Below are 20,464 nucleotides of genomic sequence, written 5' to 3' on the forward strand. Positions count from 1 at the left end.
CTACTTTCTGCTTTCATATTGTAGAGCACTGATAAAACCACGTAGGTCTTCTCACTGCAAAACCTACTTACCTCTTCCCCCCATAATCTCTGAAAATGCCTGCAAACTCATTATAACATATAAAAGACAGAAAAGCAAACAAACTGCATATCTGCTTACTGAGAAGCCACCACAATAATTTGTTAGCAAAGAATGGATTATAGGATACACAGCAAGAACGCTGCAGACTTTTAAAATATAACGTAGTTTTATGTACACCAGCAGATAAGAATGTAACTGATTATACAAAGTAATGAATAAAAATAAATTATAAGAAAGTAACTTAGCAATATCTAAGCTATGACCTTATCCTGAAGAAAATTACAAAAATGTAGAGGATTTGGTGAAAGGAAAGAACTGAGCACCTGACCTGGTTCAATCTGAACACCACGCTAGGACTTGGGGAAAAACACCTGAACAGTTTGGCCAGCGCTGGGAGAAGTTAGCTAAGAAATACGGCATCAAAAGCTTCTCTCAATCCTATTTCTTAATATAAGGTAGGAACAATGACAGAATCAGTGGAACTAGGAACATTATCTCCAAATTAGAAAACAGAAATAGCAGCTCTAATGAAGTGGGGAAGAAACTAGTCAAGCAAAAAGTTATCTATTTCTTTTTATCCTCATATTAATTTATTTTCGTGATTGATTTCAAATTTTAATTTCTTATAGATCCGCTTGTCAAGAATGTCTAAAAATATTTATGTTCTTAACACTTTAGCCAGTGAAACTGTTTTGTTGTTTTTTTTTTTTTAAGCTAGCTATTGCAACTAAAATATAACAGAAAGAAGAGCATTCACATTCATGGGAAGCGTGTCTTTCTCCAGTTGGATCCAGACAGGAAGGATGCAAGCTGTTAATATGTATGATGCAATTTGTAAGCACTGTAATTGCCCTATACTGTCTGTTCTCAGGAGAGAGGTTTACACTGGTACACAAGAAAAAACTGAGAGACGACTTCTGAAACGCATTCAGGCTTACTGGCTTGCTCTTGTTGGTGCCTCTATAAGTCTCTCCTCTCCTTTCAGGTTCATGTACTTTGGAAAAATACACAATTGCTTGACAAATCCCAATTGATTCTCATTGTATCCGTTCTAGGCAGAAATTTTAACGGGCTTAACTCCAGTAAAAGGAATAGAAGCACACCAGTTGGTTGAACTCATGTACATCAAAACAAAGCTAAGGTAAAATCTGTAATAGGTCCTAGCTGCCTTACATGCTCTCTAACAACAATTCTGTAACTATTGTTGGTTTTCTGATTCAAAATACTAATGACATTATGTATAACATCATATTATTCAAATCCAATCTGAGTAGCAGGAAAAGGAAGTTTGGATCACAGCTCTGGGGAATATGCTAAATAATTCCATATTAATTAAAGCTTCTCCACTGTATTCTTATAAAAACATGCAATGCTACTCTCTTTAAATGTATATAAAATGTTTATAGGTGTGCTTACATTTATAATGTCATACACGACCATGTCATTATTACATTCCTTACAAGGTAGCTGACTTACCTTTTAAGTTCAGAAAACAAATCAGAATAAGTGTAAGACTTGATTTTATAGTTATCTGCTTTTCTCAGAATAAATTTGCATACATAAATTTGTTTTAACTCACTGTAGTGAACTCAGTTTTTTACGTTAGGTAAGCTACAGCTGCGCTAGCAACATATTTACAGATCAGAAACTGCCAACTATCAAGAAAAATCAGCACGACAAAAAAAAGTAGAGTATCTACTACTGCTTCTGAGGAATTTAAGATACATATCATCCTAGACGCCTACCACAAATAAGTCAGGCAACAAGCAAGATTCTTGTTCCAATGCAGCTTTAAAAGGAAAAAAAAAATATATTGGTAAACAGAGTTCCTTATGGATGTTATTGTATTTTCCCAGAGAACTATGCACAAAACAAAACTTAATGTAATATTTTGTTTCTATTTCAAAATTTCAAATGCCTTTTAAAATGACTTTCAAAGAATGGCAGCACTTAATTACCCCTTTGCCTGTATTTATTTGCTCATTTTCTTGAGATCAGCTATTAAAGTAAATGATAGCATGCACTCAGAGGCTGATTAAACTTGGACGAGTTGTGAACTTTCGCATAATTTGCAATGAATTCTGCATAATGAAGTTGAACTCTGCTAATTTGGCACAGCTTTTGAGAGTAACTGTATTGTACACCTGCATTTCACTACCTCATTTGTCTCTGAAATTTACATAGCAAAAGACATTTATGTCATTGGTTTAAGGATATTCAAATAAATAGTATGATACATAAAAGAATGTATCTGGGGAAACCAAAGAGGGAAAGGCAGCAAATGGCATATTTCCAATACTGTAATTCCGCAGCCCCAAAATAGTGAGTTGGAAAAAGAGAAATGAGATAATTATCAGTCCAGGAACTTGTTCCAAGAAAGCGGAAATAAGGTACTCACAAATATTACCTGTAACCACAAGTAAAAACAACACACAAAAACATTAGAACAGAAATTCTAAGAATGGGCTGCAGGCTTTTAAAGAGTTGATTCTTCACTCAGTGATACTCTTCCTACTAGAAACAGCACGGCTAGAAATGGCAGATGACCTACAGTTTTTACTGATTCATGTAGATTATTTTTTTTCTTCTTGATTTCTACGGACAAGTCTTTTTGGGCACTCCCACGAGAACATAACCTTCAGGTATGTGAGTATTTTGCCGCTTTTACCAGTTACATCATCCTGTGCTAAAATACATTTGTGATTTGGTGATTAATCTTTCACCCATCTAACATTTCAATACCTGACACTTTGAGACAAACTGATCAATTACAATATTTTCTCACATTCAGAAAATTATACATGAGGTTCAGCCAAATCACTTTCTTATTTTTGATGTACTCCATTTTTAAATTATTAAGTGCACAGAGACATGAAGAAGGACATGTGAATTATACAATCCTGAACTTTGTGTTTAGACTTTTCATTTATTCTTGTCAACCAAAGTGGTCACCAAATGGTTGTACGCTTACTCATTCAAGTTAAATGAAGCTGTTGGTAGAGCACCACGTTAACATTTTTAACATGTCTATACTTGCTGTTTGCTACTATGACACTTTATGCAGGAATCTAACTATCTAAGCAGGAAATTTCAATTTAGATTTAGATTTAGAACTCAAGAGTGACCACATTGTCTCCAGAGCAAGTTCTTTTTCAGGAGGATTTACTGAAACTGCTCTCCTCTGTACCATTTGTTTTTCTTCCTAAAACTGGTGATCCCTGCAACAACTTGGCAAATGTACAGGGCCCAGTTTTACAGTTTAACAACTTTTTAACCTTATCTTTTAAGGAAGAGAGTTTTACAAGCCTTGCATAGAGGTCGTGTAGATTTTGTACAGCATTTGCAAGTGTTGGAACAGCTCCTCTGCTGGAAGTGTGATGGATATGGTTCTGTCCATGTAAACTTTGCTGATATTTATCTTCACATAATGTGAAACACACACAAGCAATAATGGAAAAATTATTAATCCCAAATCTTTCTGAATGCGAAAAAGGCCATAGGTAATATTGCTTTTTTAAAACACAAGTTGCTACTAAATACACTTCCTCTCTCTGTATTAAAAATCTCTCTTCTACTAGTAGGAATGCTGATGAGAGCAGAACATTTTCAGTAATAATAATTTTTAAAAACCCACCTGATTTTGCCAGCTGTTTTGTCTATGGATTGTCTTATCTTGCGAGAAAATTGGAAGACTGAGGACAACAGCAAACTGTCCCCCATAACCTGCAATAAGTTTTTAATAAAAAAGTATATTATTAGTTTAATGGGAATTAAATGCAAACAATTCCATATATTTTGAAATATTTTTTTAACTTCAAAAAAAATCATACTTGTGTTCTAATTAGTATCATATAAAACCAATCATATTTGAACATTTTGCAAATTAAATAATACACGAATATTTTTTTCCAGTATTAATGCCACCTGCTACAAGTGGGAAAGAAGGGATAGTGTCTAGAATATTAAGTGGGGAGACAACTGTAAAAGCTTAAAATAGACACATTAGTAGAGAGAATCCTGTTGTGTACTCACTTCATCTCTGCTCCAAGTCCTTCTCCGGGTAATGGTTGGGGGATCGAGGGCTTCTGTTAGCTGAGGTCTAGCATCATTAGGCCGACCATTTCCCTCCGGTGGTTTGGCATGCACTACTGGAGGGATTTTTCTAAAATTGAGACTTTCATCAAATACTCGGTCAACCAACTGGGGGGTAAAAGAAAAATACAGTTTATGAAACCTACTGGATACATGCAAGATCAGATTAATATTTTTTTTCCTTCTGAAACAGTTTACAAGAAGCCTATCAAATAAAATTCATTCCGTTGTCTTGCATAGTATAAAACGATGTGTCTCTTACTTAACAATACCTTGTAAAAATGAAGGTCTTTCTTTCAAATATTAGACATAGATGGCAAATTTAGACCATCCCACAGAAATTTTGCTTACTGGTAGGTAACATAATAGTTACCTATAAACTGGTATTGAATAATTTATTCCTTTGATTAATGGAATGTATCTGTAGAATTAAGTACAGTACTATCAAATTTAGGTTTTTTTCCAAATTAGTCATAGCGTTACAGAAACGTCTATACCTACTTAAAGGAGACACTGCCACCTGCAGTAGTATGTACACACTGTACAATATTTTTTTAAGAATAAAATAATTATTTAATAATATAAAAATTAGAGTGATCTAACTGGATCTGAGAAAATGAGCACTATACTTCCTTAAAATTGAGCCATAAGTCCATAAGAATTATAAACAAAATCTATGTGAGTGCAGTTACAATTTTTCTAAGTACACAGCTCACAGATTTCTTATCGCTGTTTATATCTTTTTTTCCACAGAAAAAGACAATATTATACTAAAAACACTAAACTAATGAATTAACCAAACTTTATGCACACAAAAATGAATAAACAGATTATCAAAGGAATTCTATGAAGAAAAAAATGCAGTAAACATTTACAACATAATAGGGTGAATTGTAATATGGTAGAAAGTGATGACTTGAATTCAGATTAACAGGTTTACCAGCATTAGACCTGTGATGGTTACTAGAACAAGTTAGTCAATATATTCATAGAACAGCACACCAGAGATAGTCAAAGAAAATAAGAATTATTAGAAGCACAAGGCAAACTTATTTCAAGGAAGTTTTTGATAATGTTATTAAGAAAGAAAACCTGAAGTTACTGTTAACCGATGGTACCTAAGTATTTGAGTGTTCAGAAGACAAAACTTTAATGTCACCTGTGAAAAGAGGGACTTTTTTGGTTTTAATATCTATGCAAAGTATTAAATATATACATTTACATATATTTGTGCATACACACTAATATCTTTAAATGCACTTAGATACTATCCAATGGTATCTAAGGCTACAGACAAGCAAGAAACAAATAACTATCTTGTCCTATGTTTCGTGGAAAAAAAGAGACAGACAGATAGTAAGCATCCTTTTGACAAGCTGGGTTTGTAGAATAATTTCTGGGTTGTTTGTTGAAATGTAAAGGAACTTCAAATCAAAAAACAGTGTAGAGATCATGCATACGGGTTGAGTGGAAATAACTAAAAAAGGCTATGCAAAATGCTAAAAGCAAAAGAAATAAAGAAAAGGAAGAACCTTATGCATTTCTCCATGAAGATCTCCTACCTCTTCTCTAGTGTCTATGGCAGAGCCAGGGGTGGTGGCAGCAGTGCTTACTGTGGTACTGGGGGCAGTGCCTGATGAAGTCACTGAATCTATCTCTCCTGCTACATCGTTGATTTCCCGTGCGATGAGAGCCAGATCTTGACTGATCCTAGTAATAAAGAGAGTGTTACATTCTTCCCTACAAATACTTCTGGATCAGTAGTGCCCAACCTGAAGCCTTTGAGCTTCTAAGTTCTAGTTCCTGATAACTGTGCTATGAAAGTCTCTTATGCCCTTCTAAACTGAAAGTTTATTTGTAGAAACATAAAAGCAAATTTTTAACTGAAGCTGTTAATAACATGCCTTTCTAGAGGAGGAAGGTAGAAGGCAATCTTAAAAGACAGAGCATCCCTGTTTTCTTTCTAGGGTTCCCAGGCAGAGATGTGTGAAACATGCAGTAAATTCAACACATGGAATGCACTGGAAATACCCTGAAAATACCACACAGATGACCTGTGTACATCCAGTGAATCTGAAATGTCCAGAACACAATTTATACCTCAGTTTACCTACTTGCAAAGAACTTCTTCAGGACCTCTGATTATCTAGCAGCCCTGCAGCTTGCTCATAAGCTGCTTACGTGTCTGAAATTCCAGACCAGTATCCTAAATCCTCAAATTTAATCAAGACAAGCTTTCTAGTTGGAAAAACAGAACATGCCTGTAAAAACTTGGACATGACAGCACTACAAAAATACAACTGAATTCTCAGCTGAAGATTCCTTTTCCTTTCTTCTGATCTGCCACATCACAAAATAGCACTGCTGTGTATTCTGCTCAGCACAGGAAGGAAGCTTGCTTGGCTCTGCTTGTGCTACTCCTCCCCAGGACAACTCCAAAAGGAGGAAAAAAACCCAACCCAAAGTAAATGCTAAAAGCCCCCTACTAACTGAATCTCTAGCTTGGATCAAGCAGTTCAGAAGACAGAGTTCAGAAGCAGCCCACCAAGTGATCCCCTTTCCTCGTTCTGTCTGAAAGGAGTGAAGGCATAGAAGTCAACAGTGCTAATTCTGCACCACCAAGGACACTGTGAACAGCAGCACCTGCCACTTAAGTGGAAGGAGTTGCACAGCCATGCGACAGTGATGCGCACCGTGCCGGCCAGTGCTTGTTAAAGTTGAGCTTCTTTCTGCTTTTTATTTTCACTTTTTCTTCAAGTCAAGAAGAATGGACAACATTGACCTAGAGATAGTTTAAGACTGAGTGATCAGAATTTCAGAAAGGCAAACATAATTAGAGTAATTTCCAGTCAAATTCCAACACTGGATTTTGTGGCTAACCATCAGCAACCCGCAATAAAGTGCAACCTCCTGCAGCGTATATATGCATACGGGATAATATTGGGATAAGGCTGTAGAAGAATAAGCGACAATCACCCCTGACCACTCAAGACAGTATTTCTGAATTCAAAGACTGAAACACTACAGCAGAAACAAAGTCAATGAATCATTTTAATAAATTAAAATCTGGTAAGCGCCTACTACTACATTAATTACTTTAACCTAATTGCTACATCTTTGGGGTCAATTTTAATTTATATTTCATGTTCTTATATATACGTACCATTAAAACTCCAAGGTTTGAGCTAATATCCTGAATAGGAGAGATACTAGAGCACCTAGTTTCTTTTTTTCACACAATCACATCACTTTTTTCTTAAAGAGATAAATTGCTAATAACCACTTCTGAATGTCTGGGACAGATTTTGGTATTTAATGAATAGTTGCGAAGAAAATAAAACCCAGGAAATTTCAATTATCAGTAAATTCTCCAGAAGACAAATGTCATTAAACACCATAATCAAAAGTAGTATCAATCAACTAGAACTTAACTTTCCAGAGAAATCAACAATGCTTCAACATGCCACAGCCACTTCAATTGAGTTCTTACCAAGCAATCAAACTTACATAAAATGTCAGATGTCCACATTAAAAGGAATTCAACTGAATCCTGAAAATATCATAATAAACAACTCTAACACGGATGGCAAGCAATTTGTTAGACAATCATGAGAGTCAAACACTAGCCAAGTGAACAAAATCTGGAATTAGTTTCAATGTGATAATAATCCATAGTCAGGACTCAATAATGTTTCTGTATAGAAACAATACAGTTAGAGCACTAAACAAAAAGCGTTAAGGAAAAGAAAATTAGAAGACAGCTGAGGGTTGAGCCTGGCTCTTCATAGATGAAGTTTTCAAGTCATTCTACATTAACTTTAAGAAAGAGGAAGTATGGCTTAAATATAAGGAATATGTTTTGTTTAATCAAGACAAGAGACTTAGGCTTTAGGCACACATTATTTACTCTGTTGCAACTGCAGGTTGCCTTGCAGATTTCCACTGCTTTCTGCATCAGACTTAACAATCATACAAGGCAAAACTAAAATAAACTTCAAATTCCCTAACACCGCAACCTGCTCCAGGAAATACTGCTATCAGATTCGCTCAGTGAGCAGACTGCTGCAGCTACACAGCTACATAAGGGACAGACACAATTTCCAGCACAAGGGAAAAGGTGAGAACGTGGGGCTTGGGATGGGGAGACCATGACCATCTTTTTCAACAGCCTGGAACCCTAGTTGTTATTTACCTGTAGTGAAAGAATACCCACAGTATTAGAAAAAAAACAGTGAAATAGGAACACTTATAAGGTATCTGTAATAGTTCTGAACTGCTGGATTACCAAAAACATTTTTATGCTTAGTATACCATGTCACACTTCCTACACTGAGTCAGTTTATTTTGTAATGATACTACTTTAAAATTCTTAAGTAAAATACACGTGAAGCCCCCTTTACTCTGAGGGTGTGTATTCCCCCCATGCCAAAGTGATTTTAGATCAAATTTAGTTATTCCATTAGGTTTTTTTAAACACCTCTTTCCAATTTTCAATTTTATTAACATCTGTAAATTGTCGAGTCTCTGAAAAGTGCAAACTGGGTCAATCTTGGAAGACCAGTTAAAATACAATATGATGGTAACATGGATGCAAGGAAATATCTGTCATACAGTCTCCAAGTACTTTCACCTGCACATTTACTTTATGAAATAATTATCTTTACACCTGCCCAATTCTGTCAGTTACTACAAAAATAAATTAAATCAAGCAATTTTAATTAGATAATATACCTATCTTTTCCTTTTTTTAAAAACTCTAAACAGAGTTGAAGGGAGTCTCATGATTCTGTGACTCTGATCACAGAGGCTGGATTGAGGGCTGGGAAGGAAAAAACCCAGAGTAGACTATGTCTAGTGAGGCAGAGACAAAATTATCTTCTAAAGGACAGAAGTTAAACTTAAAGCCAGGGACGCACTACTGTGAATCAGTACAAAGAGATACTGAGGGACAGAAAGGATCAAATAGTTACCTAGAGCTGGGGAGGGGGGGGGGGCGCTCCGCAGGGCATAATCAAGAAAACTGGTGTTGGAAGCTGTGACAATAGATGACAGTAGACTAGCATTTCTCAACTGCTCAGTGCTAGCTTTCTTAACCTTAAATATGCTCATTTAGTACAGTTTGTGTGAAATTTCTATACACAGTCACAAATTTGGCAATACCAATTTGAGCCTCTCACCACTTCCATTGGAAACAAAGAAGCTGAAAAAGGCAGAGTAAGTATGTAGCCTTCAAAACAAATTTAAAACCAGTATATAAATGAAAAAAATGGTAAGAAGCCCAAGTGAAGACAAAAACCTGCAAAGCTAACCATCAAATAAGTTTACACTGAATGGTCAATTACTCCCAGTGTCAATCTCTTCTAGACGAGCAAAATTTACCAAGAAGTTTCACTGAAGTAGAGGTTCAGCCGCACTTCTTATGAGGAGGAAATAATATGCCATGGCTATCCTCGTTTTTTTTTCCCCATATACACACATTCCTCCCTGTATCCATCTCTATACTTTAGATTCTTGGAAAGAGACATTTTAGGAAGATGCCTTTGAAGATATTTCTTTCATGATTTATCAGGATGCCATCAGACTCCCTTAAGTATTTTCCCTTTGTACAGACCACTAGAAAAACAAATGTTGAAAAATATCACCAATAAGCGGGGAGAAAAAAATAATTAATCACACTAAGCAAAACACAATGCTTCACAGCTGTGAGAACACAGTGTTGATTAATTTTAAAAGCACAACACCTTTTTTGTTTAGGTTTCCAAATTTACTTCGGTGAAAAGGTTCAGAACCTGAACATGGGCATCTAAGTTTTAAATAACATTTATATACTTACACATTTTTATTTATTTAGTGCAAGGTATTTGAAGTTTTCACTGCCTGAGTATTGCATAATATGGGAATAATTGGCTACCAGAATGTAGAACTGACTGCCTTTTCCTTGGTGCACTTGAAGCAGTGCTATTAGCAATAATGGAGGAATTGCTATACTAATCTCAGGGACTCGCAACAAAAGAAATTACTTTTTGATGAATACATATGATTTAAATCAGAAAATATCTAACATGAAATAATGTCTAGATAAACAAAAAATTAAAATGAGAACATGGTCTCTCTCATTGCCAAAATCACTTTTTCTCTCTATGTCAACTATGCATTTGTCTGAAATTTTACCTCAATGTGAACGTAAAGATAGTATAAAATCAGATATACTTCAGCCTCAGGAAATACACCATTAGCAACTAGAAGTTCTACACAAAGTTCCTCTGCAAGTCCTACTAATGCGACCAGAAGTTCATAGTCTGGGATTTGGCTATCATAAGTCAGAAATGACTACCATTTTCCAGTAGAAGGAGATGTGCTGGCAACTTGAGTGTTCTGTCTGCAAGTCTTTCATAAGAAGAATTTTAAATTACCCATTCAGTTTGTGAATGCAAACGGTAAGTAGAGTGATGCAGAAAATCCATTAGCTCTCTTTCTCCCATGTATATACCTGTATAACCAGTTGGCTACAAATCTTTGTTAATTTAGAGGCACTCCTTTAAAACCAACCTTGCTATTTCTTCTCGGTGAGCAGTCCAGTCACGAATGTAGTCTTCCTGTTCCTTTATTCTGTGTTTGAATGTATTGCTACTTTGAGCTGCTGTCCCAGTGCTCTGCAGTCGCGTGGTTTTCAGGGCTGGAGAGGTACGTAGACGGGTATGTTTAGGGGAATTACGGTTTGATCCGAATTCATCTTCTGAGGTGGAAGCATAATCTGTAGGAAAGCGCCTCCATCTTGCACTAACTAAATTAGTGTAATTATTAAAAAAGAATTGTTATAGCATCTTTAATAAGAAAATACAATATTATTTCAGTAACATCACAAAAATACACAACTATTCATTATCAATCCCCAGAGACCTCACAAAAGGTTTATTTACTACATCTTAAGAAAGCTACAAAATTTGTGTTAAATAATAAATATTGATTAATAAAAACATAAAACGGATGCTCTTTGTATAATGATGAGTGAAGTAAGATGTAAAAGCCAATCATTGTATATGAGCTTAAGCAAACTGTCTTACAAAACAAGGGCCCAATTCATGAACATTTAAGTATATAGTCAGATTGCACTTTTTCTGCAGATTTTTTTCCCAAGTTTAGTTCAAGTTTTACGTGTTACACCAAAAAAAATGAAGAGACAGGAAGGAAGGATGGAGCTGGCACCAAGCCTGGAACGCATGCTTACATAAGGAAAGCATAAAAATCCTAGATGATGCATTATGTATTCAGTACAGAAAAAAACATTTTAAAGTTAATACTGTATTATAAAAATCAGCAGCACATCTACAAAAACAGCAGCCTCAGAGCAAAAAGCATATATTCTCACATGTAGCACATAAAGCATATACAGCCATGTTGCTGAAGACAGCCTAAAGTATTAGAGAACTGAAACTAAGTAGGAGGCTCTCATCCCCCTATGAATTCCTAAAGTCTAGAAAAAGCATTTCAGATACGCTGTCCTCAAACATTCCCAGCAGGAAGAGATATCACTAAGTGTAAAGGAATGCTCATCATGACAACCTGCTAAATTCTTGCAGGAGATTTAGTGCCCCAAACTCACTGACATTCATGAGGCTGTATAATTACAGTAGAAATTTTAAGAAGTGTGTGATCACCTCTTGGTAATTTAAAAATAACAGATTCAAGAAATGTATATTGTTTTAGTATAAGAAAAATGGAAGAAGTAAGAATGATTTCTCTTGAAACATTTTTTAAAAAATGCAAATGTATACATCAATATGAATTTAAGCAACAAATAATGGAATTAATTTTTAGTTGAGAAAAGATTTGTGCAATGCTTTCAAAGATTACAGTATGTAGAATATGACATTGGTGTATAAGCTTACATACCTTCCCTCATATAAGTAATGCATTTTTAATCACTGAAAACAAAACTATGCTTGTGTAATTTTTTTTCAGGTGTAAATGTGGGCTTCAGTTCTACTAGTTTTTTTTTATTAAATATTCTAACTTTATTGAAGAGAATAAAAAAGTCTCTCCAGTCACTTACTGTTTTCTTTTTAGAGGTTTCAAACTTCTTTTGATCTTAGGGAAGTAGAACATAAGCAGAAAAAGCACATTTCCCCACCAATAGCATGCAAGCAATGTGTGACCGAAGTCCAAAGAGCTTTATGAGTTGGGCCCACATTTTATCATCAACTTTTGTTTAAATTCTTTGTCCCAGTTCAAATTATACTCATCAAAATAAATATAAAATTTTTCTTAAAATCTCTCAAGTGCAGCAACTCAGCACTGTACAATGAGCATATGTAGTCATATTTTTAAAAACTAAAAATTGAATGAGAAGTGAAATATCAGAAACAGATTTGATTTCTAGTACTCTACCACTGTAAGTTTCAACATCAGGATCTGGGTCTGGGAGAAGCTTGGATTTCTCTGTGTACAAAATAGTGTTTTATCATGTTAATTCGTATTAAAACATTCAGATTAGAAGCATTTGCTTAAATAAAATATATTGATGAGATTAGTCTTAGGTCCTCTTTTCCACCCACACTTTTTAGGAAAAGATTCTTAAATTATACATTCAATCAAAAATAATGAATTTTATAAAAGCTTAAACATTTCAGAGATACTAACTGAAATGGCATCAACAACAACTGTCTACATAGTACCACAAAACCCCTCTATGTTTTTTAAGACCATTAAATTTTAGGCCCTAAAATGTTGTTTATTTATATATTATCAATGGAGTTCTCACTAATAAGGGGAAAAAGTTATTGTAGGTTTAACAGTAAAAATCTCAGTTGTATGATTCATGACAAGCAATATCCAAGCCTGTTTCCCATTAAGCTAGCTATACATTTGCACATAGGTGATTTTAATACAATTTGTAAATTATGCATCCCTGAAATGTCATTGTAGTTTACGTAGATTTCTGAAAGCTATTGTGCAATTAGTTATCTTAGATACCAAAGACTGTGAATATCAGCACCAATAACTAGAAAATCCTCCAAAAACCCGGCTGAAATAATCAGCAGACAAACCTAATTTGGTGACTACTCTGAGAAGTACAACGTGTTGACAATACCTTAAGCTGGAAAGTTTAATGACTGGATGCAATAATATCACTTTTAAGATCTGAGGACAGACTCTATTAAGCATACCCCTTATAAAATACTCTGCTCTCGTTGATGCATTGCCTTCTCAAGTTTCATCCATTTCCAAGATTCTGAAATTTGGTGCTCCGTAGTGCAGTTAATAAGGGTTGTTTTCTCTCCACACTCAAACCTTTCTTTTTCTTTTCTTTTTCTTTTTTTCCCCCCAGTGATACCTCAACAGCCTTGATCAACCTATCTGTTAGTTATTTGCAATGACAGCTAGGTCAGCAAGCCAGCAGAGCTGCCAAACACAACTAGTTGCTCAAGCTCTCTCTGTTCTGACTCAACGCTTAATTTTACAGTTGCAGCATAGCATTTTTGACTAGGTCTGATCCTGTTGTTCGTTTTCCCAATACATAGCTCCTTCTGTAACATAATCTTCAATTTTCCTCTGCAATTGTGAAAAAATGTCTTTGGTCTTCTCTGTTTTTATTGATCACACTCTATTGTTTGATGATTCAGTGTCTTGATTAAATCTTTCATTGCTTGTGCTATAAAATTACTAATTGTGCTTCACATGTCTTCACAGTGTTGTCAGTTATCAAGCCTTCTACCACAGAAACACCCTGGTAATTACTTTAATGCTAGCAATTCTCATCCAAGACATTCCCTTTATCTGCCTGACCCTTCATTTAAAAGTAAGCAATACTTAACTGTACCAAGGCTTAAAAAAGATTCTTGAAATTATGGACTCGCAGACAGCTCTGACAATTTTAATGCTATTACATTGAAATTCATCCACGTGAATTATAAGACAATAAAAAAATCCAGTGACTACAGCTTTTTTGCCCCCTTTTTACAGAAATGTATGTTTGAACATTCAAAAAGATTTGGAAAATTGCGGAAATAATTTTCTCTTTGGTAGACTGGATTTAAGAAGCAAGATTCTGCTGCCAATGTTTAGTGATCTACAATGTGGTAACATTACCTGAGGAGAAGACCATTACCTCTGAGGAGAAGACCAACAGAACATTTTTAACACTTCAATAGCAACCAGTCTTCTGGTAAGAGAGAAAAAAAACCCAAACAAAGCCCTATATTGGTAATGATAATTCATTTTCCAGTCTTTCCAGGTCCAGGCAGAGAAGAAAATACATCACTGCCTTGACTAAATGTACCCAAAATAAAACACATTCAAACAGTTGGGGAACTTTTGTCAGGCACCTCATTAGTAATCTGCAAAAGTGCTAAATTTAAGTGAATTGTTGGCTTTTCCAGAAATAAAATTAAATTCAGGAATCATATGCTTTGCATCTAAAACTTCTGCTACATTAATTTTTTATATATTTCATAGAAGAACATTCTATTCCAGGACGTCTTAAATACATTTAAGGATAAAATGATAATACTATTAATTACTTGATGTGTTGGGTAGTTATTAGCATCATTTTATAAGATGCTAATGGGAAAATGGAGATGTATTGAGGAGTGGCCTATATATTATAGGATAGAGAGAGATACATACTCCTATATATACTAGAAGTTGACACCACTTTTAAAGCAATTCAGATTTTTCCTAAAGTATACTTTAAGTAGTCCAGCAAAAAAAAAATTATACAATAAGCTTACTGATACAGACAAAATCCAGAACTCCAAACCCTAAACAGTAGTACTAATATTCTTTACTTACATAGTAACAAGACTTGATTGATTTATTAAGCCATAATTTTGTTTTGAAAGCATCTGCTTTAGTAATTGCTTTCTAGTTTTTGCCTTTACATTGATACAGGCTTCTCCCTGATTTTGATATATAAACTGATAAACTTGTTTATGCAAAAAGCTATTTCTACGGTAGATTTTTCTAACAATGGTCTTTAAAATACCTAGCTTATTATGTTGTGGTAGCTCATGAGAAGATGGCATCTTTTCTCTCTTGAAAAGAGAGTATGAAATGAACATTAAATAAAGACATCCGTAATAGACTAGTAGACTGGGAAGAGAAAGATACACCCACTCCCCTGAACAGAAGCAGCAAACCACTTCAATGCAACAACCTGGGGAAATTTTAGGAAGCATGCAATAGTTCACAGGGACCCAAAACTCAAAATCCATATACAGTTTTGTGAAAAACACAAGAAGCAACAAAGTGACAAGTAACATCTGGGGTTTACCTTTTCAAAAATCAGCAGTATCATGATGTGAACTAGTGTTAATTATTAAAGTAAACATACAGAAGAAGTCTTAACTGACACTCTACCCTGACCTAATGTTGCCACCTTTCAGGCTGCACACGACAATTTAAAACTTTGATTAAAAATTAAAACATGCTACTTTTCCAATGATATCTTACAAGGAATGACTTGGGTTTTTCTCTGAAGTTTCACCTTTTTTTTTTAATCTTTGTAGACAGCTGTCATAATATTAAACAGATTCAATTTTATAGTTCAGTTAACACCTCGTTTATATCTCTTCAGACATTTCTATTCAGTTAATAAATGACACAACCAGAAGATACCTGTCTGGGGAATAAAGACTGCTAAGAATCCTAAGAAGGTACATTTATGATATACAAGCAAAAAAAGGGCAGTAGGATTGCAGGAAATTTAAGTATCACAGAAGTTTATATCAACTTTGAATGGGAAGCAGGAAAGGAGAATATATAATCTCAGTAGCAACACACAGCACTGGAAGCTTTTTTTTTTTCCTTAGATTGAATTTGCTTCAAAAAAAGTCAAGCTGGTAGTATGACAATTCAAAAAGCAACAGGACATAAATTTCAGATGTTCATTCCACATGAAAATTGACTTATTTAGAATTACCACATTTTACCTTGGTTGATTTAATATTGCTGTTGGAAAAAAAAATAGCAGCCTTTCACACTGCTTGCACTTAAAATGTTTTGTTAACTTGTAACAGAATAGTAGGTTAAAAGTAACTGTGTGTATTTTTCCTTCCATACATAAGATAATATTATAGTAAAGGAAATACCACACAAAAGATTAATGTGATTTGGAAATCATGATGAAATCATAAATCGTCAGGATTTGGAACAAAGACATAAACTCCTCCAAGGCAAGGCAAACATTTTAATATAAATTACTTAACTTCACAATAGTTAGTTAGGTAGTGTTTGTGTTTAATTTTTACATTTGTTACTTCATTGTTATAATTGTTACCAAACAAATCTCACTTTCGTAGATCATAGAATAGTTTGGACTGGAAGGAACCTTTAAAGGTCATCTAGTCCAACCCCCTTGCAACAAGCAGGGACATTTTCAACCAGATCAGGTTGCTCAGAGCCCCGTCCAGTTCTGGAAGCTAATCTTAAATTATAAATATAACTATCCTACAGATGCTCAGGGTATACCTCAGTGAACACTTGCTGTTCAGCATATTTACAAGCCTACCTTACAAATAAATATTATATCTTCTATGTAGTAAAAGTGCTGCTGACTTTCTGAACTTCGACTGCTAGGACTTGAGCAAAGAGATCTCTGCTCTGTTTTTTACTACTGCAAATCAGTGCTGCCACATCTGAATGTCTCAATGCAATTCTTTGTAACTGGTTTCCAGTTAAAAAATATATCCGAACAGTTAAAGGATTACAATTTGTCATCTTTGTGACTTTAAGTGAGAAACATCCACAAGCCCTGCCAAGGAAGCCTCTTCCTCCAAAGAGAAAGACTGCATCAACTAAAACTCAACAAACATTTCATAAAAACTGTTCCTTAAAAACTATTTAAAAAAAAAAAATCCAAATATGCAAAACATCTAATATTGTATAAGACTAGTTCAAATAATCTCACATACCTGAGGGAGAATTATGAGCTGAAGCCAAAGATTTGGATTTTGAATCTGAAAGTCGGGAAATGCTATTGGCTCGAGTTCTAGCAGAAACTTTACTACTGTCTCCTGCTGACGTTAACCTTGCACCACTTCTGATAATAGCTTCTGGAGTACGAGATGAGGCAGTGCTTCTAGTTATTGTTGCTTCAGAATCACTACGTGCTGATAAAGAGCCAAGTCGAGTTCTGCGAGGTTGGGCAAGTAAGTCTATTCTGGAAATACTTCTCCTCCCTGATGGAGGTTTTGACGTAGAACTTGTAGTGGACACTTCGGAAGCCACTGAAGCCTTATCGGCATCAGCAAGCTCGCTATCTGAGGCTTCACCAAGCCGTGCTCTGCGCAAGAGAGAAGTCCTTGTAGGACGAGGTCTTGGAAGAGTGGTAGATTTACTAGATTGCCCAAGTGCAACAGGAGAGGTTTTTGATTTAGATGACTTTCCTTCCATTTTGGAATGTAAAAGTTCATCTGCTGAGGCAAAAGGAACTCTTCCATGTGATTTGCCAGAGTAGGTTTCCTGGTCAGATGATAAGATATCAGAAATGGCAGAATGAGGTACGCTAGATGTTTGGTCATCATCTGTCAAATCCACCGATGGTTGTCTCATTCTTCCACTGGATTGCACAGTTTTGCGAGCATCAGCTCTAGACCCACCATCTGAAGATCGACTTTTAGTTTTCTTTTCCATCTTTTCTCTGGCACTTGTTGCAGAAGATTTTAAAACATCTTTTGAAGGGGAACCAGAGGAACATCTATCTTTATATAAGGTTGTAAAACTCTTCCGCTTCTGTGTGGATTTTCTTTCAGTGTCACCAGTAACGAGACTGATTGTGCTGGCTGTATCTACATCTGATTCTGGTGATATGGAATTATCTCTGTTATAGCTAGGAGTATCAGGACCTTCATCAGTTTTATTTTCTTCACGCAATTTAGCTTCAAGGAAAGCCATTACAGCTTCTGTGTCTTTTAAAATGAGTGTTGTATCTAGACTGGAATCAGTGTCCATTGAATCACTTCTGTCACGTAACCTGTTTGCAGATGCTAAAGGGGCAGCAGATCCAGTTTGCTTATTAATGTGAGGAATAAGTTCTATGGGTATATTTGTGCTAGGCTTATCTATAGTAAAACTACCTTGCCTCACTAACGGTTTGGAAGATTCCTTTTTTTCTCCTCCAGGTGCTTTGGGACTTTGTCCTTTAATAGTTTCCTCATTTTTTCTTCTTTTTCCCTCACTCTGTGCCAACTTCATTTCTGCTTTATCGGGAGCATATCCAGGAGCTTTGTCCTGATTATCTGAAGTTTTGGGTGACATAGCAATCTCCTCCCTGCCTTTCTCAACCTGGTTTGTAGCAGATTTTGTAGAGGATAGTTTTGCGGGTGCCCAGTGTCCTTGTTCCTTTCTTTCTTGTTGCTGAATTTTTGCTAAAGCTTGTTTCACCACAGAAGTTTCTCTGCCAGTTTCAACTCTCTCTTTACTGGAAGAGTTGGGAAAAGAAAAAACTTTGTCTCCAGTAGCTTTGGGTGAAAGACCATTCATTGTTCTGCTTGACTTGGCTATAGTTCTGCTGTCAGCATCTGACGCACGACCTGGAGTTTCTTTCTCCTGAAGTTCAGTGTCTTGCTTTTCACCTATTTCTGATCTCTGATGAGATGTACTTTTTGCTTTTGAGCTTTCATTCACTTTCTCCTCTTTGGGAAGCTGTGGAAGTGTCCTCCTCTTTCGCTCACCTTGGCTGGTCACTGAAGCAGCTGAACCAGTGCTTCGAACGGAAATACCAGACTCGCTGATGTCTGTGTCTAAAATGAAAAAGAAAAAAAAGCTGAGAAGTCATTCAATAGCAAGGTAAATAGAAACATTAAATTCTTAAGACTGCACAAGACTAATAAAACCACATAAAACAGAACTGAAGAAGTCACTAGTCCATCCCTCTGCCTGTTTTATGGCAGGATCAATTATACTTAGACAAATATACATTTAAAAACATTTAACAAGTTCTTAAAAATCTCAGTTGATGGAGATTTGATTATGCCTACAAGCTATTTGGGTCAATAACTCTTTAAATAATTTTCTTATTCTTTGGAGAAAGTCCAACTTATGTTAATTTAGACCATTACTGCTTTCCTATTCTCATTAGGCATAATTTTTTCTGTGCAGGAAGTTGTTCTTACTCGTCTTATTACAGAGTGGAAACTCCATTTGTGAATTACATTAACTACCTCCAAACTATAATAAGTTGTACATAACTATCTGTAGTATTTCATTTCACTGTTGCAATGTATTTTGTAATAAAATACAAACAAAATCATGTGCTAACATAATTTTAGAACGGGTATATCCTAATTAAAAACATTACATGTATCAAAAAAATATTTCTGTATTACTAGAAGTAGAATGTTAGTGTATCATACAAATGAACAGTTCATTCTACACAATCCAAAAAGCTGATGTGTCTATCAAAGCATTGTCTAAAAGGTAGCAATGGAAATATTGCAATGAACCATTTCTGGTTTATCACAGAGACGTGACCAGGACAGAAAAAGCCATCTTCCAGAAGTGTATGTCCTAAAACTAGCACATTGCAGGAAAAGGGAAGGAGTCATTTCAGCAGCAGGGTAAGAATGCAAAGACAGAACAACAAACAGACAGAATTTCTTCGAAAACATGAATAATTTTGGCTATGATTGAACAATCACCAGTTTATGTGGCATCTTAGGCTAATTACTACCTTATTGACACTCTGTGACTGTATGCTGGGAAATGGAACACTTTGTGAACATTTGTGTCATTTTTGCAGAGGAACTATAGTATTTTTTCCTGCTTCATTGCAATTTCAGTATATATGTTGCATAATATGGGCTAGGATCGGTCCCCTATAAAAAGGAAAGTTTTCATAGATACAAGAATTTGAGCTACATGAGATACGCTCTCCCTGAAATCAAACTCTTTTAGCCAGCAGTGTACACTGGGACTGTATCTATGAACCTAAAGTTTTGTGCTCCCACAGTACGTTAAAACAGGTACACAATGAATCACTGTTACATTAGCAAACCATTAGAACAGGGAGCAGAAAGGAAGTCTTAGATTCCTAAACACATTCAACACCAGATTTCAAAGCTACTGAGTGGAGTAAGATCCCCCTCCTTCCTCCCTACTTGCCTGCTCCACAGCTCAAGGTCTTGTCTCACCAAGGGGCTACAGCCTCTCCCTGCTAGACCTCCCCTCAAGAAGGCAGCTTGCAGTGCTGGGAGACGCTCTTTCAAGCAGTATTGAAAAGCCGTACTCATGAAGAAAGAACTTACTATGGCTGAGACAGCAAAAAGAATGCTTTTAACCCAAACAAGACACT

The 20,464-nt window shown here is 35.5% G+C and overlaps 1 protein-coding gene across 3 annotated transcripts in view; it reads right to left on the reverse strand.

The window, feature by feature from the left end:
* Positions 1–20,464, reverse strand: part of CEP170 (centrosomal protein 170kDa) — an 81,977-nt gene that overhangs the window by 5,849 nt on the left and 55,664 nt on the right. For 2 of the 3 annotated variants that reach the window (XM_009893642.1, XM_009893641.1), the window contains exons 12-16: positions 17,085–18,914; positions 10,723–10,957; positions 5,736–5,883; positions 4,114–4,281; positions 3,716–3,804 (exon numbers count right to left, since the gene is read on the reverse strand). In XM_009893642.1, coding sequence (XP_009891944.1) covers positions 3,716–3,804; positions 4,114–4,281; positions 5,736–5,883; positions 10,723–10,957; positions 17,085–18,914 — 2,470 coding nt within the window. Of the gene's footprint in view, positions 1–3,715; positions 3,805–4,113; positions 4,282–5,705; positions 5,884–10,722; positions 10,958–17,084; positions 18,915–20,464 lie in introns of all 3 variants that reach the window. The other variant, XM_009893643.1, reaches the window with a different exon arrangement.

Source organism: Charadrius vociferus, unplaced genomic scaffold (assembly GCF_000708025.1).
Source record: "Charadrius vociferus isolate BGI_N301 unplaced genomic scaffold, ASM70802v2 scaffold309, whole genome shotgun sequence".
Lineage (NCBI taxonomy): Eukaryota > Metazoa > Chordata > Aves > Charadriiformes > Charadriidae > Charadrius > Charadrius vociferus.